Below are 17,775 nucleotides of genomic sequence, written 5' to 3' on the forward strand. Positions count from 1 at the left end.
CAACCTTACACAGACAGCAAGCACCAGCACTGGGCTGTGACACAGAAAAGCCAAAGTGGTGGTGGTTGCCCAAGCAGGGCCGTGTTTCATCCAGCACAGTAGGTCTGTGCCAGATCCATCACCCTGTGGCTTAGATAAGCCCCAAACTGAGCCTAAGTTGTACTGAGCTCTACTTCTCTCATCACAACATTTTTTCTGTCTGGGGCCAACTTTCCTGAACACTCTTACACAGGGTTGAAAGTATGTACAAAGCCAGGCTAGAGCTGCAAAAGGAGCTGGTCATCTGGCTCCTTTATGAGGGCTTTACAAAAGTTACTTTATAAGTATTTTTGTAAGTGATGCTATACAGCTTTTCTGCACATACCCGTTGAATCATTACTCCTAGCTAAAACTGGTTTCTGGACTGGGCAGGCTGAGGGTTGATTTAGGTGGGGCAGCTCCAGCAATTTTCAAGAGGTTAATAAATAAAGTAAGTCCTTGTGAAATCTTTGCAGAAAGCCTTGGTGCCATGAGCAGCTATCATTTTGTTCCTGCCAACCCTACAGCTGAGCCTCCTGACAACAGAGAAGCAGATGAGCATATAGGCAGGATCAGGCCCAATGCAACCCCATCTCACAGTCCCTCTTAAATAAAAACAGATCCTGACACTGGCACGCAAAACAGGCAGGTCTTAAGGAAGGTAAGAATAAAGAATCTAGGAAGAGAACACAATTTAAAATGCAAGCACAAGCCTCCAGGAAAGAAGGAGGGAGAGGTGGATGCAAAAGAAAAGAGAAATACATAATAGGCAATAATCCATCCAAAATACCAAAGCAAATGTCCTGGATAGATGCAGCAGTCAATACAATTTTCTGGATATTTTCTTTCTAGCCCAATCCTAGAATACTGTGGCTATGTGTTAGTTTTATATATTCATTTAACAGTCAAACCAACCCTCTGTTTCATTTTTACCTAGCTTTAGAAGCTGGAGTTTCATTTGCTTTGCAAATAAGATTTTCTTTTAATGTAAAATGATTCCAGATTAAAAAAAACAAGCCCACACCTGACAAATTGTCACATAAAAACTTTAAAAAGCATTTTAAAGAGTTAAGGACTACAATATACTTGTATAGCCCATCATTAAAATAAATATTACTTTTTCATCCCTAAGTACAAACTATTAAATAGTCACGACAAAATATTTCGCCAGAAAGGAACATAAAAATTGTTATCCCCCTCCTGAAAATAGGCAATGGTTTTATTTGACTTATGTGCTTATACCTATTGAATTCAAGAAGTGTTTGCTCACCACTGTGGAAGGTCATGCATGTGGTTATTACTAATATATTTCAATCAGTTTCACAGGTAAATCAGTAGGTGGCTAATTTGACCAGACATCTGAAATTTTCCAATTTTTTTTAGATTAAGAATTGCAATCAGAGTATTATTTTCAGGAACAGTTATTGCTGTTATCTGCAGTATACCCCACCAAATGCTCTCTCTTCAAAGGCGGTATTTAGAAATTCACATTAGCTGAAACTCTACCTCTGTGTTTGTCACCAGTACATTGTGGAAACGTTATCCCTGGGTCAACACTCATCTTGCTGAATTTTAATGAATGGTGTGAGCCCTTCTGATTTGCATAATAGCCAATGTTTTCAAATCCAGCTGGAGCTAACACCATATTATCCCCTTTCACAGGAGTACCTGGGTAGCAGTGACCTGGACACCTCACCGTTGCCATTATTCAGTGGATGTGATAAGTGCTCAGAGCTTCTGAAAACCAGCCTGCATTTAATAGGTAGCTAAAAATACATAGGCACAGGCTTGCTTGTGAGCCGGAACCCTTTAGCTGCTCCACCCTGCCTACACGCCAGTGTCCCCAGCTCTTTCACCTTCTTCTTGGTGATAGGGGTTTGGAAGTGGTCTGATACAGAACTGCATCACTGTCACTTAGCAACCTTTGCTGTGTTCCCTAAATGAAGTGTTTTATTGAGGAATTCATGCAAATACGGCATTTATAACCAAATCAAAGGCTTTTTCCCTCTGTCACCAGATAATTAAAGTATAATAATTAAAGTTTAAAATAAACCTGTGAGGGCTGTTTCTCACTGATAGAAATAGAAACTAGGAAAAACTGATCTAAGGTTCTGCTGCCAGTTACTGCGATTGTATTTACCTAATTTTTAACCTCTTGCCTGCTTGTTGTGAAAGGACATTGCTGAGCTGGGGGGTTGCCAGGAACAACCGCCTTGGAAATTGCCTGTTGCCAGAGCCTCCATCAAGCCTTAGCTACACTTACAGTTTACTACAGTAAGAACAACTTTAGTGGGAGATGTGGTTGTTTCCTGACTTATTTATATCAGTGCAACTTTTAGGTTGGATGAATTTCAGCATTACGGTTTATGCCCCTTTTTAATATAAATAATAATGATAAAGTATTGTTAAGTATACACGTGAAAATTTGAAGCAACATAGCTGCATGAGAGTCTTGTACAGATTTAACAATACACATATGGGTAATGCAGCAATATTTTTTGCATATACCAAGACAGTGACTATTTAAAAATATGGCAAATAGCCCTGAATGTCTGAAAATGGCTATAACTGCATGCTCCTCTACTGACCAGATTGGGGGTGGTGGTCATCTCTCTGAAACTCTTGACCCTCTCCACCAGCAACCAGCCCACCCTTGGCTGCCTCTCCCTTGGCTGGTAGAGACAGTTTGGGGTGGGGAGAGAAACTGAGGCAGGGCTGCATGCAGCTGGAGACAGCTTGTACGGTGGGTCAGGGAGCAAGGAGGGCCTTGAGAGGACCATGGGGGACCATGGATGCTGGGTGTACAAACCAGGACGTTGGTGCTCAGTTCTATCAGCAAGAGTCAGGCTACAGCTGGGACTGAAAGCCAAGAGCTGGCTAAGCTGGCTGCATGGGCACAAGTCCTGCTCAGCCCTCCTTGCAGGAGGGAGTCCCCACCCCCCGCTGAGAACTTCCCGCTGAGCAGCCCGGGAGGCACCGAGCAGGAGACACAGGTGTGTCAGGCTCTTCAAGTGATTTTTTTCCCACAAGACAGCACTAAAAAAGGAAATGAGAAGCGGCCTCCTTCATGGCTGAGATTCGCTCTGGAGGGCTGCTTCTTGCCTGCTGCTCTCCTCCTATGTTGCAACACAGGAAATTTGCTTCTGCTAACACCTGGTGTTGTTTCAAACAGCCAGATGGTCCTAACCTCAGTCTCCTGTAATTGATGGCCTACTTGTCTAACCCTGTAACTATCTCTCACTTTAGACACAGATGCTGCATCTCTCTAAATACCATTCCACATTAAAACATCCTACTTTCCTGTTTCGCATATCAATCAACACAGCAATTCTTACAGAAACCAGCAATGGCCTGTGTAAACCAGGAGACAGTGGGTGTAAGCAAGCAGAGATAAAATTATGCAGGCTTAAATTACAAATTGGATGTGTGGTTGAAGGATTTAGACTCACATTGCAAAATTAGCTGGGACATAACCAGCAAGCAAACAAACATTATGCAGTGACCCCAAGAGCAGATCTCCTAGCTGTTTGGACTTAGCCCACAAAAGCCAGGATGCCCTGGTATATACTATTGTCTGTTACAAATGTTAATTTGGTGTTTCTACACACCACCCTAACTCTCTGCCCATTTCTAGCAAATCCAAATAGCCTTATACTTGTAATATCCATTTTCTGGGTTCTTCTGGTAGGTTGTTCTCTCTGGGTCTCTTACTGCAGGGATCATGATGAAACCTCCTAGAAGCCACCGCAGTACCAGAAGTCATTAGCAAAGCAGTGACACTTCATGAGTTTGAAGGCCAGAAGCCTTTTCCTTGACAAATTAAAGCAGGGAGCTCTGCCCTGTGCTCCCCGCTTCCTCTCAATCCTTGTTCTGAACACCGTACGTGGCTGACATAGTACCTGGGACCCTGACGATAGACTCAGGAAACCAAAGCTGAATTTACTGAGGCTACCAAGACCTTTTGTTTCCTGATGTTAAATGGAGGCAGTATTCTTCCCTCTCTCATGGGCCAGCAAGGACAAAACTTGACTGTCAGGTGTTCAGAAGCTGAGCCACTGGTGGCGGTTCAAATATCTTTCTTGCATAACCCCTCAGTTCTGTATCACAGCATCTCATAGGCATTAATGCCTTGTCCTCAGAGCATGCCTGGGACAGAGGAACTGCCATCATCCCCATCTTGTGCACAGAGGACTGAGGCACAAAGCACATTGAAGGATTCACCTCAGCTGACACAAGATGTCTGTGTCGGGGCATGGGCTGGATCCTGTTCCTGACTTGGGATCAGGTTTTTTATCCCAATCAGTCCTTCCATCTTTGGCAGATGGTTTTGATCCTGCAATTTCTTTACTTGTGGTATGTCGCCACTCATGGTCTCATCTGGATGTGGTTATGTCCATGCTCTCATATTCACTGATTGTCACCAGGCATGTCACTTTATAACGCCTGCCCACAATTATATGAAAATTACTGTAAGAATAAAGAGGTCAGGTGTAGGATGGAGATGGACATAGTAAAATTTAGATTGCACTTTCATAGGACATAGACAAAAGCATAAGGTCCTGCTTCCCTCTGAACCCATTTAACTCACTAATGCAGAACAAAACTATCCTGGGAGTACAGCAAGGGGGTGGGGTGAAGAATCAGGAGAAGCAAAGGAGGAGGCAAGGAGAGTGACTTTTTCCTTTAGGCAGTAACACACTGGTAGATCAGATCAGTCACCCATGAAACCACAGCCTTGGTTTACAAGAATTTACAAGGTCAAAAGAAAATGGTAGTGATTCCATGCCAATGATAAGTGCAGAGAAGCAGTCCAGAGCAAGAGAAGAAATGAGCCTTGCAGGGAGGTGTAATACTGTGTGGGTTCTCTGGTTGTGCAGAGAGTGCATTAGAAAGCAACATGGCTATGAAAAGCTGAACTGCTCCCTAAGTCACTGTATCTCAATACAATCTGTTACTGACACAAAAACAAATGAACAACTCCGCAAAAAAACCCACTCCACCCAATCATACTTTGAGAAATAAAGCCATTTCTCATGTTATTTCCATTCACACAGTACATGGATCAGAAATGAAGTCCACAATACAGGGCATTGCATTTTTACATGGTATCTGGACCCCTAGTGCATATGATAATACTGGGTCTCCCTCTTTCTTTGCTCTCAGTACTTTCCCAATACAGCTGCTTCAGTTTCCGAGCCTGACAATTTTTCCTTCCAATTGTTGTCTCTGCCAGCTTGAACTTGACAGCTGAGATAGGTAACTGAAAGGTCATATTTTTAACATGATCTGTTGAATTTCTGCTTTCCCAACGTGTTTATTTGCTCTCAAGTATGGTTTTTTGTACATCCCCATCCACACTTTTGTCTCTAAGAAGTCTGTGTTAGCAGAGCTTTTAGATTTTTTCTGGCCTTTTTGCAGAACTGCAGGGATGATCTCAGCCTCCCTAACATGCTTTAATATTCCACAGGCTTGCACTAGACAGAGATGAAAGCAGTTCAGGACCAGATAGTGCCTCCTCTTGAGATCGAACTGAACTACTGAAAAACTGAAGCACTTCCTCAAGCCCATAGGAAGACCCCAGCTCATCCCAAAGCCTCTGGAAGGAGAGGTCCCAATATCTCATTATGTGGCCAGATGGGATGCACCTGGGGAAAGGAGCTACAGCCTAGACCCAAGACCTCGACCTGGCTCTTTCCAGGTACAGCGTGGACACGTCAGCAAACTGACAGGGCACAAGTCCAGGCTCAGGCATGCAATCGCCTAGCCGGTATGCTGCTAGCGTGGTCCCCAGCTTGACCTCAGCCAGGCCAGCCAGTGCTCCTCCAAGCCATGACTGGACACATTCCGAGGGTCAGCAAAAGCCAGCGATTACCCTGACTTGGCAGGCAGGCAGCTGGACACTCGCCAAAGCCTGCCAGTTGGCAAGGGGACCAAAGAACGGTCCCTGCCCTTTATTGGGCAGCAATTTATCTGCACAGACATAGCCACTGAGCCTGAAATATAAATAGTTGTATCTAGCAATGGGGAATGGAAACTGTCCCAATCATTGGTTTTGATGTATTTATGGCTGCTTTTAACGTAAATCTAAGTTTTCAGTGCTAACAGTCCAAGCTTGCAGAGGATTCTCTCCTTCTGCCACATTTTTGGCAAAAGTCAGAAACAAATACATCCACATCTCCTACCTCTTTGTCTCCAGTATCCTAAAGGGATGAGAGGGATCTGGAATTGGATGGAAATCTGTAGCGCTTGCTATTCACACTTCAGATTGCAGTTGTAGCTGTGCATATCTGAGCAGCCATCCAGATGCTAATGGAGCTGCTCCTGTGTCAGTAAGATCAGTGAAAGGCCTCCACTGTTTAATTTTTGGATATTTATTGGCTATAATTCAAAGGGCTAACACATATTGAGATATCAGGGAAAATGTCTTTTTTAGCTGTGTTAACAGCAATGTTCTAAGATAAAGCTGTTAGTTTAAAACACGACCTATTTTCACTTTGCACTAGTATTCCTAACTGTCCTGAAAAGAAGGATGTTTATACAATTTTGCAAAGAAACGTGAACTGTTCTACTCCATTTACATTTCTTTGTTCCAAAATGTATTCCTCTTGTTGAGATTCCAGCAGACAAGGAAAGCAGACACAGCGGTTACTTTCCAACGTGAAACTTAAAACCACAATCTCCTGCTCAGAAAACACAGAATGAGTCACAGGAAGGGGCCACTTGCTTGCAAAACTCATTAAAAGCAAGGCACGGCAAAATGGATTTCCTGTATCAATAAATAGATTGCTGGCAGCAGGCAGAACACCTGACAGTGCTGGAGGCTAAAAACCGGTCCAAGGGTAACCATTAGAAAAGCCAGATCAATTCTTCAGCTCAGAAACTGTATCTCCCCAGTACACAGTTTTCTTGGCATTAGTTGGCTTAATCCAGTAAAGTGCTTAAGAATATGCATAAATTTCAGTGCAGGGAGCGGTGAGTTAAGCACATGCTTAAATAGGCTGATAAATTCTGTATTTTTTTTTTTCTGAAGCAAGCCTTATTAAAAGGATGCATGCGTGGGACTATAGGGGTATATAAACTGCAGGTGAAAGTTTTGTTTCCCAAGTTCATGAAAAAAAATAAGGTCTAGTGCTTACCTAATCTTAAAATTTAGCTGTAATTGCAACTTTGTTTTGCTGTTAGCAGTACCCCTTGGACACTTAAGCATAGATTTCCTTTTGGTCAATGCTATTCTCTCCTGTTTGGCAAATGAAGCCAAAATGGCCTTCTCGCTTCTTCTGTGCAACGCAGACATGCAGGATTTCAGGCAAGACTGCTTAAGAGGCAAAAGGCAAAACGCAGCATCTGACCTGGTACCACCTACGTTCAGCACTAGGGTGGAAACCAGAAGCTGCTTTTTGCCCACTCTTTTTGTTCCCTTTCTCTAGTTCCTCCTAGAAGAAAACTAATTTCTCATTTTGCCTTTATCTTTCTCCCTCACATCCCAATGGCTGGAAGGGTCTTGAGGAGGATCTCTTCCCAAAAGCATCCAGCTGCTGCAACTCCTCTGCACCACTGCTGGGTTTTCTTTAAAGCCAGTCTCTCATCCCTCATTTACAAATAGCCCTTTCCTTGCCTATCTCCAACACGCTACAGAACAAAATGAAGGGCTGGATTTCACTGCGAGCAAAAGAGCTAGGACTACCTGAGGTTGTGGCACTGTGAATACTTCTTTCACCACCCTAGTTTGCTGGGCTTTTACGAGAAGAAAAAAAGAAAACCAACCAAAAAGAAAACCCACACCAAGAACAACCTCCAGGTTTCATCTTTTTATGCATTCACAGAAGAGTTGAAAGTGCTATTAATTATATTTTTAGGCACTGGCTTTTAGCACCAACAGTCTTCTGCTTCTTGCAATGAACTATCCTGAGGTACCTGATGGCATCTGCAATGCATATTGAATTAAGACTATTTATTTATAAGGAAAATAAATAATGTATTCTGGGAATATTCTCTACCTTCCCCATGGCATCAAGAAAACCCCAACTCCATGGTCTTTGCTCCACAGGAGGCTTGCTCCCTCAGACTTTTCTACCTCTAGTGTTAATGGGATATTCCAGGAGCAATGAATATGTCCTTAGAAAGTTTGGTTTGCTGATGCAAAAGCACCATTTCTTTGACTTTTAATTAAAAAGGCACCTTCATTTCAAAGCCTGTCTCCAGAGCTCCAGTGTAAATGTTTGTACAAGCCAGAGACATACAGAAAATAGAGAAGACTGAGGAATCAGTGACTGCAGGCTGCCCAAATACGGCTGCTTTTGTATTTTTAACACAGAACTTGAGCTGCCGCAGAGCCTTATCAACCCCAAACATCTTTGTTTTCATACCAACTAACACAAGCCTGGCAGTATCACTACACTGCAGTTAGTTTGCTCAGCAAACCTGTCTGAGGGAGCAAAAGGCAGCGCTGTGTTCACACAGACAGGAGGAAAGGGTGTTTGCTTCTCACCAGCAGAATGGCCAATGTCAAAGAAGAGAAGAAACAAAAAAAAAAGGCTATCTCGTCATTCATGGCTATGAGACAAGACTCCCATTCAAAACATATGGCTAGTTTTTCCTTAGGTCACACTAGGAATTAGAGAAAGGGAAGATTCAAAAAAATTCAGTAGGGTAGGATTCTTGACTGGTCCAATTTGCTCCAGTCCCCGTCTGGTTGCTCTTGGCTCCTTGGTGCTGTTCCCACACCCCAAAACAGCCAGAGCCCAGATCCTGGCTCTGTCTCCCTCAATAAATTCTTTCCATTTGAAAAGGCTCTGGGTCAAACACTGTAGGTGAACAGCAAAAATGTTGCAAATGCTGGAAGTTACACCAGATAGTCCTGATAAGAGACACACAATTGAGACTGGAGCTACAAAAGCCACACTTTACAGAGTTTCAGCAGTTCTGCAAAAGCACTCTGCTTTTATCAAAGCATACAGAAAAATACAAAAGCCAGAAAAAAATTTATATTTGCCTTTATTACAATATATATTTCTACCCTTGTGGCATTCAACAGATCAAAATGAGGTGTTAAAATTATTTTCATCATTGCAGTAGCACATACATATACACAGTAAATACTGTATATAAATAGGCTTTGAAATAATAATCCATATCTACAAATAAAAAATACCCAATACCCTGTTTCTCCTCCCTCCCCAAATTACAGCAGTAACATTTTATCTTCAACATAACTAATGCAAAAAGTATGGTATTCTTTCCCTCCCATGACACAGCTGGAGCAGTATGGTCATCAGCTTCAAGAAAATAAACATTAGTCACTCCTCACTGCTGCATATTCTAGTCTGTGTATTGTATAAATAGAATATACTGTGATTTAATGTGTCTGCATATTTATGTTAGCCAAATATTCTTTCTGTAACAGAAACCAGGATTACACTGCAAGCAAGGCTGAATATTTTTTTCTTTCACAGAAAGAGTAGGAATTTGTTAAACCATTGCTTTTTCTTCTACATGACTTAACAAAGCAGTTTAAATATTATGCATAAAGTTGCTCAGCTACCCAATCAAAATGTCTTACACTCTGTGAAAAAGTATGGTGATGTTTCTAGCAGGTTAAAACTTTGATTTTCACAAGTGTCTTTTCTGTGAGCAAATTCGATAAACATTAGTTATAGAAACACACGTTCATTTCACTGTTCAGCTATATTTCAACTTTCAGATACAAAGGGGTGAACAGTATGTCAGAAGTAAGGCGTTTAACTTCACAGAATCACAGAAATGTTGGTGAGAAGGGACCCCTGGAGGTCATCCAGTCCAACTTCATGCTTGAAGCAGATGATTGCCAATATGAGATCAAGTCAGCCATAGCTCTGTTTAACCAAACCTTGAAAAACTCCAGGATGGAGATTCCACAGCGTCTCAGGGTTACCTGTCTGTACCAGTGCTGCACTACACCTATAAATCTGACAGAACTCTAATGACCACTCATTCACAGTCATTTGATTTGAAATACTAATGGCAACAAACCACCCTGGAGTAGCTATTTATTAAATTATAAATAAATACATCACAGGCTTTAATTGTGGAGAACTTTCAGGGACCGTCTTTTCTGGTGGAAGCTACTGTATGTGGTACCTTAGGAAAATAGATCTTTACTGTTAAGGATAAAGGCCACAAAACTGACAGCCTCTTCTGAAGAGAAGCATTGGTTTGGTTTTATTTTGCATAATAAATGGATTGAAATAGGCCTTTACCAAAACTGAATTAAAATAGGATGCAGTTAGTATATTCATCCCTTTATTCAATCATTAATGACAAGTATTAATAGACACTTAAAGGATGGTGTGGCTATATTTAGAGATGCAACCATCTCAGTTTGGCAACCTGCAATCCCCACTGATTGTCTTTCAGAAAATCCATACCACATTTCTTCCGTCTTTAAGTAAAAAGATATTTGCGTTTTCTTTAAACTTTCATGAGAGCATAATCAGTCTGAGTTGTTAAACATACATTTCTTCCTCTTCGTGTTTGCCTAATCCCGGTATCTCCAAAGTGGACATGCCTCTTGCCCAAAGCAGCAATGTTCGTGTGAAAAGGAAGACCTAGGGAGGGCTCACCACTGCACATTGCAGCTGTATAAAAGGATTGCACTTATATTCATCACTATTGAAGGCACAGAGAAATCATAAATTGGCCCCCTGACATCCCAGATAAAGTCTGCAGCACTAAAAGTTAGAAAACCCCTACTATAGAATTACCATCCTACCTATCACTCGACATGCAAAACCAGAATTTGTTGAAACAGAACAAATGTGACACAGAGCAGCTGTTCCCAAACTTTTGGGTGCTAACTGACCACAATCACATCTTAAAATTTCTCCTGGACCACTCTGCCTTCCTATTATTAAACTCCTAACTGAAGACACTACAAAGCAGCTGCAAAACATGTACCACAGCCTCACAGGTCACAACCTGGCAGAGACCACAGCTTGTGAACCACTGTTTTAGCCATATTGAAATACAATATACATGGAATCCCATGATGCCATTTTCAGTGTTTCAGAGAACAATTAGACTTTTAATATATTTTAAAAAGGAAAAAAAAAATAGTTCTTTCCTAGCTACAAGCACATTTGAGAATCATTTGGCATATGGTCACTTGATGTCTACATTTTAAGTACCACATTGTGTAAAGGCAGACCATTTGGAATAGATTATCAACTGATCTGCAGTATTGCTTTTAGCACACACAGTCAAGTCTTAAGGCTGTCAAAAGCAGGTAGCAAAAACAGTATCTACAGCTTGTGTCTGGACAAATAAAGGAAAAAAAAAAGATGAAAGAGGAGATTTCATTATCTTGGAGGAGAGTAAATTGCACTAAAAGTATCCATTCTTTATGACACAAAACCAAAGAAAAAATTCATACAGTAAAAACCTGAGATGCATCATTCACCAGCATCAAAGTTCACATTTTAGCCAAAATTATGTTTCAAATAAAACTATTCCATTTTGACAAAATCCTCTGTGTTCTTGGCTCAGTAACAATCTTGAAACTCAGCACATTCTGTGGGTAAGATGTCTTTACTGAAAATCACTGACTTCAGTAAGATGGGAACTACGCACAGTAGCCTGTATCTTCCACTGCACACTTACCTCAATCCAAATAGCTATTCTTGAAGCATGGTACTTCTCAAATTGAGAAAGACTGCCAGAATCTGCCCATCTTATTTCATTTGCTTTCTATTTAGATTACACATCATTTATTTTCTCTGAAAAGTGTTACCGTGTCAAACCAACAGGCTGGAATAAATCAACACAGCTCAACTGGCTTTGATAGCTACACTGATTTACAACAGCTGAGGATCTAGACCAGTAATTAACTCTTAAACAGTTGTTGGTCAAGCAATGGGAAAGAAGAAGAATCATTTGCTCCTTCAGAGAAAGGAATTTTGACATATGGATTGCAATCCCTGTCCGTGTCACCAAATGATGTCAGGAATGGTGAGCACCTTCAGCTCCCTTACTTGCAGGGTGTTCTGATGAGATGAAAGATGACTTCAGTGATGCAGAAAAGGTACAGAACCACTTTACAACCTTATGGCATGTTTAACTGCAACACCAATATCACTTTTATTTGACCTTAAATAATGAAACTGTATGGCACAATTTGAGGAGCTGGGTGAAGAACTAGAAATGCAACTCCTGTTCCTAGTAAGACTCCTTCTTGTCATCTGGAAATGTGACTATGAAAAAGCATTTCTAAATTTGCTCACAGCAAAAGAATACAATGCTCACAATGTCACATATTCCAGTTGAATTGTCAGCAGCAAAAGCCAAGAGGGGTCCTTTCAATACAAAGCTAACTCATTCTTTGAGCTGAGGCCAACAGTTTGGAGATGCAGTTAAGATGAAGCTGGATGTACGTCCTGAGTTTCAAAAGGTGGTAGTGGTTCTCTCCAGTAGGTGAACTGACTGTAGGTATCCGAACAAGGGAAGTCTGAAGAATGGCTTCTTCTCAGCAAAGGGAAAATGTGATCTACCACTTCACATAGTCTGACATAGCTGGAAAATAAATAAGAAGAATGCTGAACCATTTCAGATCTTCTTACTTTGAATTTTTTTAAGTCCCCAACCACTAAGGCATGGCTACTCTTGCATGGGCAAGTCACCCTCCTCAAATGAATAAAACTGAACCAGATTTTGGTCCCTAGCTTCCAGAGAGGATTCACAGTTTGGATAAGAAATCCATTCCTTCTAAGCAATGATACTTACCTAGTAAGAAACAGATGCCATTTTCCACCCAGATCACCTGCTAAAATATTCAATCCCCATATTCTGCTTCTCCATTTTTGTCCAGCTTGGCTCAAGCAGCTCCCTGCTCTATTGATTACTTGTATTTTATACACATATGGCTCCCCCTTCAATTAAGGACACTCTGAACATTACTAAAGGCCATCTCCATTCAGTGTTAGGTGCTACAGTGCCTAAGCATCTTGCTGGAAGCCTTCAGCCCTGTCTTCAGATTTTGTTTTCTGGCTCTTCTAGATAGGAGCTCCAGGAAAAGGAAATTTTTGAAAAGGCCATGAAAATGCAGATGGCTTCAGGAAACTAGATAGTGTCATTTTTATGCAGACTAAATCATACACTGATAATTCCTTTACATGATTAAAGAAGATGGAATATATTAAACTAAATACTGAACAATTTCTTTTTGTCAGGTTTTTTTGTCAGTTTAACTGAAGGAAAATGGAAAGTATATTTTACTTTAAATTTTTTATGTTTGTTTGAAATATTCTAAGGAATCTTTCATTAGTAAAATCAAATGCATCTTTGGGCAACTTGAGCCATAAATTAGAACAGCAAATTAGTTTAGAACGTGTTAGGGTAAGAGATTACTTACGATGAGATGTTTGTCTTTGCATGCTCTTGTATAAGTTCTCCTTTGGGGTTAACTGTAAATATCCTGTTTAAAGAAACCCCCACCTGTTTGTATGAATAAACATCCTAAACAGAAGAGAGGAAAAAAAAAAAGGAAAAAAAAAAAGAAAAAAATCATGATTCTGCCTTTGTGAAATAATGTTTATTCTTGCTGGAATATATTACACAGAAGAACATAATTGCACAGTATTGGTACTAAATTTACCTAGTTATTGTGTATCTGAAATTCTCCATTATGTTACAAACGAAGTCAGTCTAACAAAATGCTCATGAAACAGACAATTTGCAGCTAGGCAAGGAGTTTGCCACTTCAGTTTAAACTATTGATCAAAATCATGTTCATTTTTTCAATAACTTCCCTTGACACAAAAATAACATTCAATAAAAAACCGATGATATTTGGTGTAAAAGCATTTGCACTTTCATTCTTCTTTCAGAGAATATTTCATTTCCCGAGTCCATTGTACTAAGTATCTTGCAGCAGTGTACAGAGGTTAAAACATAACTGACATGTAAAATAGTGATTAGTTTGTAAGGACAAGGTCACAAAAGGAAGTCATAACAACTGTGTCTACATTAAACCCCCTGGAAACATCTCTCAGCTCCTGAGCTTGGATTTGTGACATACCCATATATTGACTCCATGTCAGAGCAAGGGGGAAAGAAGAGAAAGAAAAGAATATATGCCAAAATAGCAGCAGGGAGCCCCAGCAGGTAATGCAGATGCAACTCTGGGAAGTACAATTAGAAATAGGGATTAAGAACATCCTCTAAGAAAATCAAATTGTTAAGGAAAGCAGTGAATAAGTTTTGATCCCTTCTGAAGAAAAACTTGACAAAAGGAAAGATGAAAATAACTCTCAAAAGATCAGAGCAAAAAGCAGCTTCCATTTTACTAATATAGATCATTGAATATGATTTTAAAAGCTGAGGTGGTGAAAGACTGGCATCTTAATAAAGATATAAAGGGTATTTTGATCTCTATATTGTAAAGACTGTCCCAAAAAAACTTAAGTAACTGAACAAGAGTGAACAGCAGTCACTTCAGGAATTCAGCATCCTGGCAGTCCATGCCTGTGACATCCATGAGTACTGAAATTGAACTGAGTTTGTTCTGGGAAAAAAACAAAACAAAAAACCAAAACAAGCAGTACAGAAATTTGAGAGAGAGATGATCCTGATCTTCCCAAAGCCAGTGACACACCTCACACCTGAACACACTCCAGCAGTGAGCAGTTACCAGTAATTCCTTTAGAAACATTGTTACTGCTTTACTTGAAATTTCATTGAAGTACACATGAAAATAATGATTTTATTTCCCTGAGGTTCAAAAAAATGGAACCAGATGTAGACATCATCCGTAACACAAAACCACAGAAGTGTTTAAAAAAGTTATATCAGAACCATGTCTAAAGGTACCTTGATAATGGAAGTTAAGCTGTGTATGATATAACAACTTAATATAGCAATTGGACAGTGAGGAACTCCCATCCTCTCTGACATAATGCTTCTAAAAATGTAATTGGCTAAAAGGTGAAGCTGAAAAAGTTACTGCTAATAAATGCCAGCAACCCTAACAAAAACACCAGAGATGTGGAAACAAAGCCCCACCATAAAGGCATGCTGAATCCTCTCAAATAGCAACAACAAGTTCCTCTCAAGTAGCAACAACATCCATGGTTTCAGTGCCAAAATATCTTACCAGGCACATCTACCCAACATTTAGGCGTCTAAAGTGGCCAGTCTCTGAATGTTCGTGTTCAAACTGGCAGTGGCCTATGTTCACATTTATACTGTTAATTTCCCCAAGGTACCAACGTTTCTGCTAGGGAACATATCTCAGCTCTTATAGGGCTGAGCAGCTAGGGCTGGAATTCACAGTCCTTGGAAGCCTTTAGCTCTCCTGGACTCAGTGAAGAAAGACGGTCACCTAGCACCCGAATTACTCTCCAGACATGTCCCATTCTCTCCACCAACTAAAGAAAGAGGTAACCAACTGAAGTCTTCTCTTGCTAATCATACTAGGAAATATGAAAGGTCAAGGGCCATTCTCTTAAGACCAAATGGCACAGACAGGATACAGGTATACAGTTAAGCAGGCTTAGCTTCCAAAACAGGGTGGATATAACCCAGGCTGCATGCCAACAGTCCTTAGCCATAAACCCCACACTGGTGTTACCAGGCTTCTTGTTACACATTGCTATACTACACATCAGTTTCTACAGGAGATATTACCTGCCAATACAGAGCTGGAGGAAGTACCAAACACTCTGTGGAGCTCCCAGGCACAAATAAGGGCCTCATCTGCCTAGTTTAGTTAGCATCTAAACTTATATGCCCAGTGAAACTGTAAACATCTAAAGAAGTAGGTTTTTTTTATATATCCCCTTCTGAAAGCATCCTGCTTTCAGAGATTTTAAGTGAAACAAAGCTTCTGTTTTTCCTTAGGCACCTATAATGATATCTACACCAGTAAACTAAACAGTGTGATTGCCCATTCTCAGACATGGAAGTCTCTTGACATTGTGTCAGTTTTATTAAACTCTATATACCCCTCCCATAAAAAAAAAAAAAACAAACAAACAAAAAAAAACCACCACACACACAAACAAAAACCCCAACCCAAAACCAGCCCTCAACAAAAGCCAACCCCCCACACCCCCACATACACACACCCCCAATATAGCTATATCAAACGCCCATTGGGAAGAGTCCATTACCCACACTAACACATCAATAATATCCAGAAATTGCCTGGGAGACTGCTAGCTGCCTGTGTCAAAACAGTCTCTCGGATCATGCTAACAATTTAAAAGACGGGATAATCACATGCCAGTGTGCCCTGGCCCCTGAGGCTGTTTCCTTTTCTGGATGCATAAAAGTATTCTTTGGGCTAGGACAGGAGTAAGAAAAGCCTATAGCCCAATTATACAGCCTTCAAATGGGTGACAGACACATATCTTCACCTCTCTATGTTGCACAACATACCACTTTCCATGCAAAGTAGAACCTTTTGATTTCAGTGGGACATCCGAGTTCTTTTGAATGTACTTAGAGTTTGAAGTCGAACACCCACCAATATTAATCTGAAAGACTTTCTGTCTGTCCAGAGGTATCTCACTGACACTGTATCAGTGTGGAGTAAAATGAGATCAGTGTTTTCATACAAGCCTAAGGATTTTTTACATAGTTAGGATTTTAACCAGTATTTACAGTTAGGCTAACTTATGCAGATATAACATAGTTACTTTGCTGCACATCCATCTCTCTTTGCATCCTACATTGTGAGGTCTTTGAGGAAGAACCTTTATATCTTCCTTTGTACAGGGCCTAATAAAATATTCTTAACTCCCATTTAAAGCTTCTAGGTTCTAATGCAACAGACCTAAGAAATAACAGCAACCTTTCTGTTCTCTGCAATAGAAATAAATTCAGCTATTACTTACAGCAGGTCTGTTTCCAAAAGCAGCATAAAAGGGTTCTGTGTTAGGATAAAACAAGTTTTTGATGTCTGTCAAACACTGAACTTTAAATTTTTCTGGCTTCTTTTCTATCACCTCCCTGAAATGATAAAAAAAGGGAGGCTGAATAAGTACACATGAAATACAGCACAAACCATTTTATTTTCTTTATTCAGCATTTTTCACCTAGCTAGATACTCCTACAGAGTCCCCACCCTTCTCCAATATATCTTCATTTGGAAAACACAGTGCCCATGAAGACAAAATAGCATTCCCAAGCTTACATGAAGGGCACAGTAAATAAATCCTCTGAAATGAGGGAACTTCTACTGAAACCTATGTTGTAAAGATGGCTACTGAGCAAGGACTGTTGATTACAGGGAGTAGCTGCTAAATAAAGACTTATGAAACATAAATTGTCATCAAGTAAACTGCTTCCTGAGCACTGCAGAATGATTCATAGATTATACTAGCCTTCACTGTGTATAGCTGCCTTTTTTTTTTAAAAAAAAAAAAAAGGACTGCAATTACCATATGTGCTAGAAGCACCTCAGCCTGTTAAAATACTTCTACAGTCAGGGTCCTCCATCACTGCTAATTACCAGAAGTTAAGGAATAAAGGAATCTTCTATTTCTCCTCAGTTGATCCTTACAGTACACAGAATTCATTAATGAACAGAGGAGTTCTCATCTCTGGGCAAAAGCCCTTTCACAACAGCTTCTCTTGGCAAGGAGACTGAACAGGTGGCAGAGTCTGGAGTTCCCATAACATAGGAAGATGCCAGCATGACACAAAAGCCCTTAAGAAGCTCAGAATCCCACATCCTAGCACCAACACATATGTCAAGGAAGATGTGAATAGTACAGAAGCTTCATA

General features: G+C 40.5%; 1 protein-coding gene across 4 annotated transcripts in view; it reads right to left on the reverse strand.

The window, feature by feature from the left end:
* Positions 1-8,995: 8,995 nt before the first annotated feature.
* The window catches only part of LPIN1 (lipin 1), a 55,478-nt gene continuing 46,698 nt past the window's right edge, over positions 8,996-17,775 (reverse strand). For 3 of the 4 annotated variants that reach the window (XM_074861549.1, XM_074861550.1, XM_074861548.1), the window contains 3 exons: positions 16,884-16,998; positions 13,400-13,503; positions 8,996-12,561 (listed from right to left, as the gene is read on the reverse strand). In XM_074861549.1, the coding sequence (XP_074717650.1) occupies positions 12,402-12,561; positions 13,400-13,503; positions 16,884-16,998 (379 nt within the window). In that variant the 3' untranslated portion in view covers positions 8,996-12,401. The remainder of the gene's footprint in view (positions 12,562-13,399; positions 13,504-16,883; positions 16,999-17,775) is intronic. The other variant, XR_012628005.1, reaches the window with a different exon arrangement.

Source organism: Strix uralensis, chromosome 3 (assembly GCF_047716275.1).
Source record: "Strix uralensis isolate ZFMK-TIS-50842 chromosome 3, bStrUra1, whole genome shotgun sequence".
Classification (NCBI taxonomy): Eukaryota; Metazoa; Chordata; class Aves; order Strigiformes; family Strigidae; genus Strix; species Strix uralensis.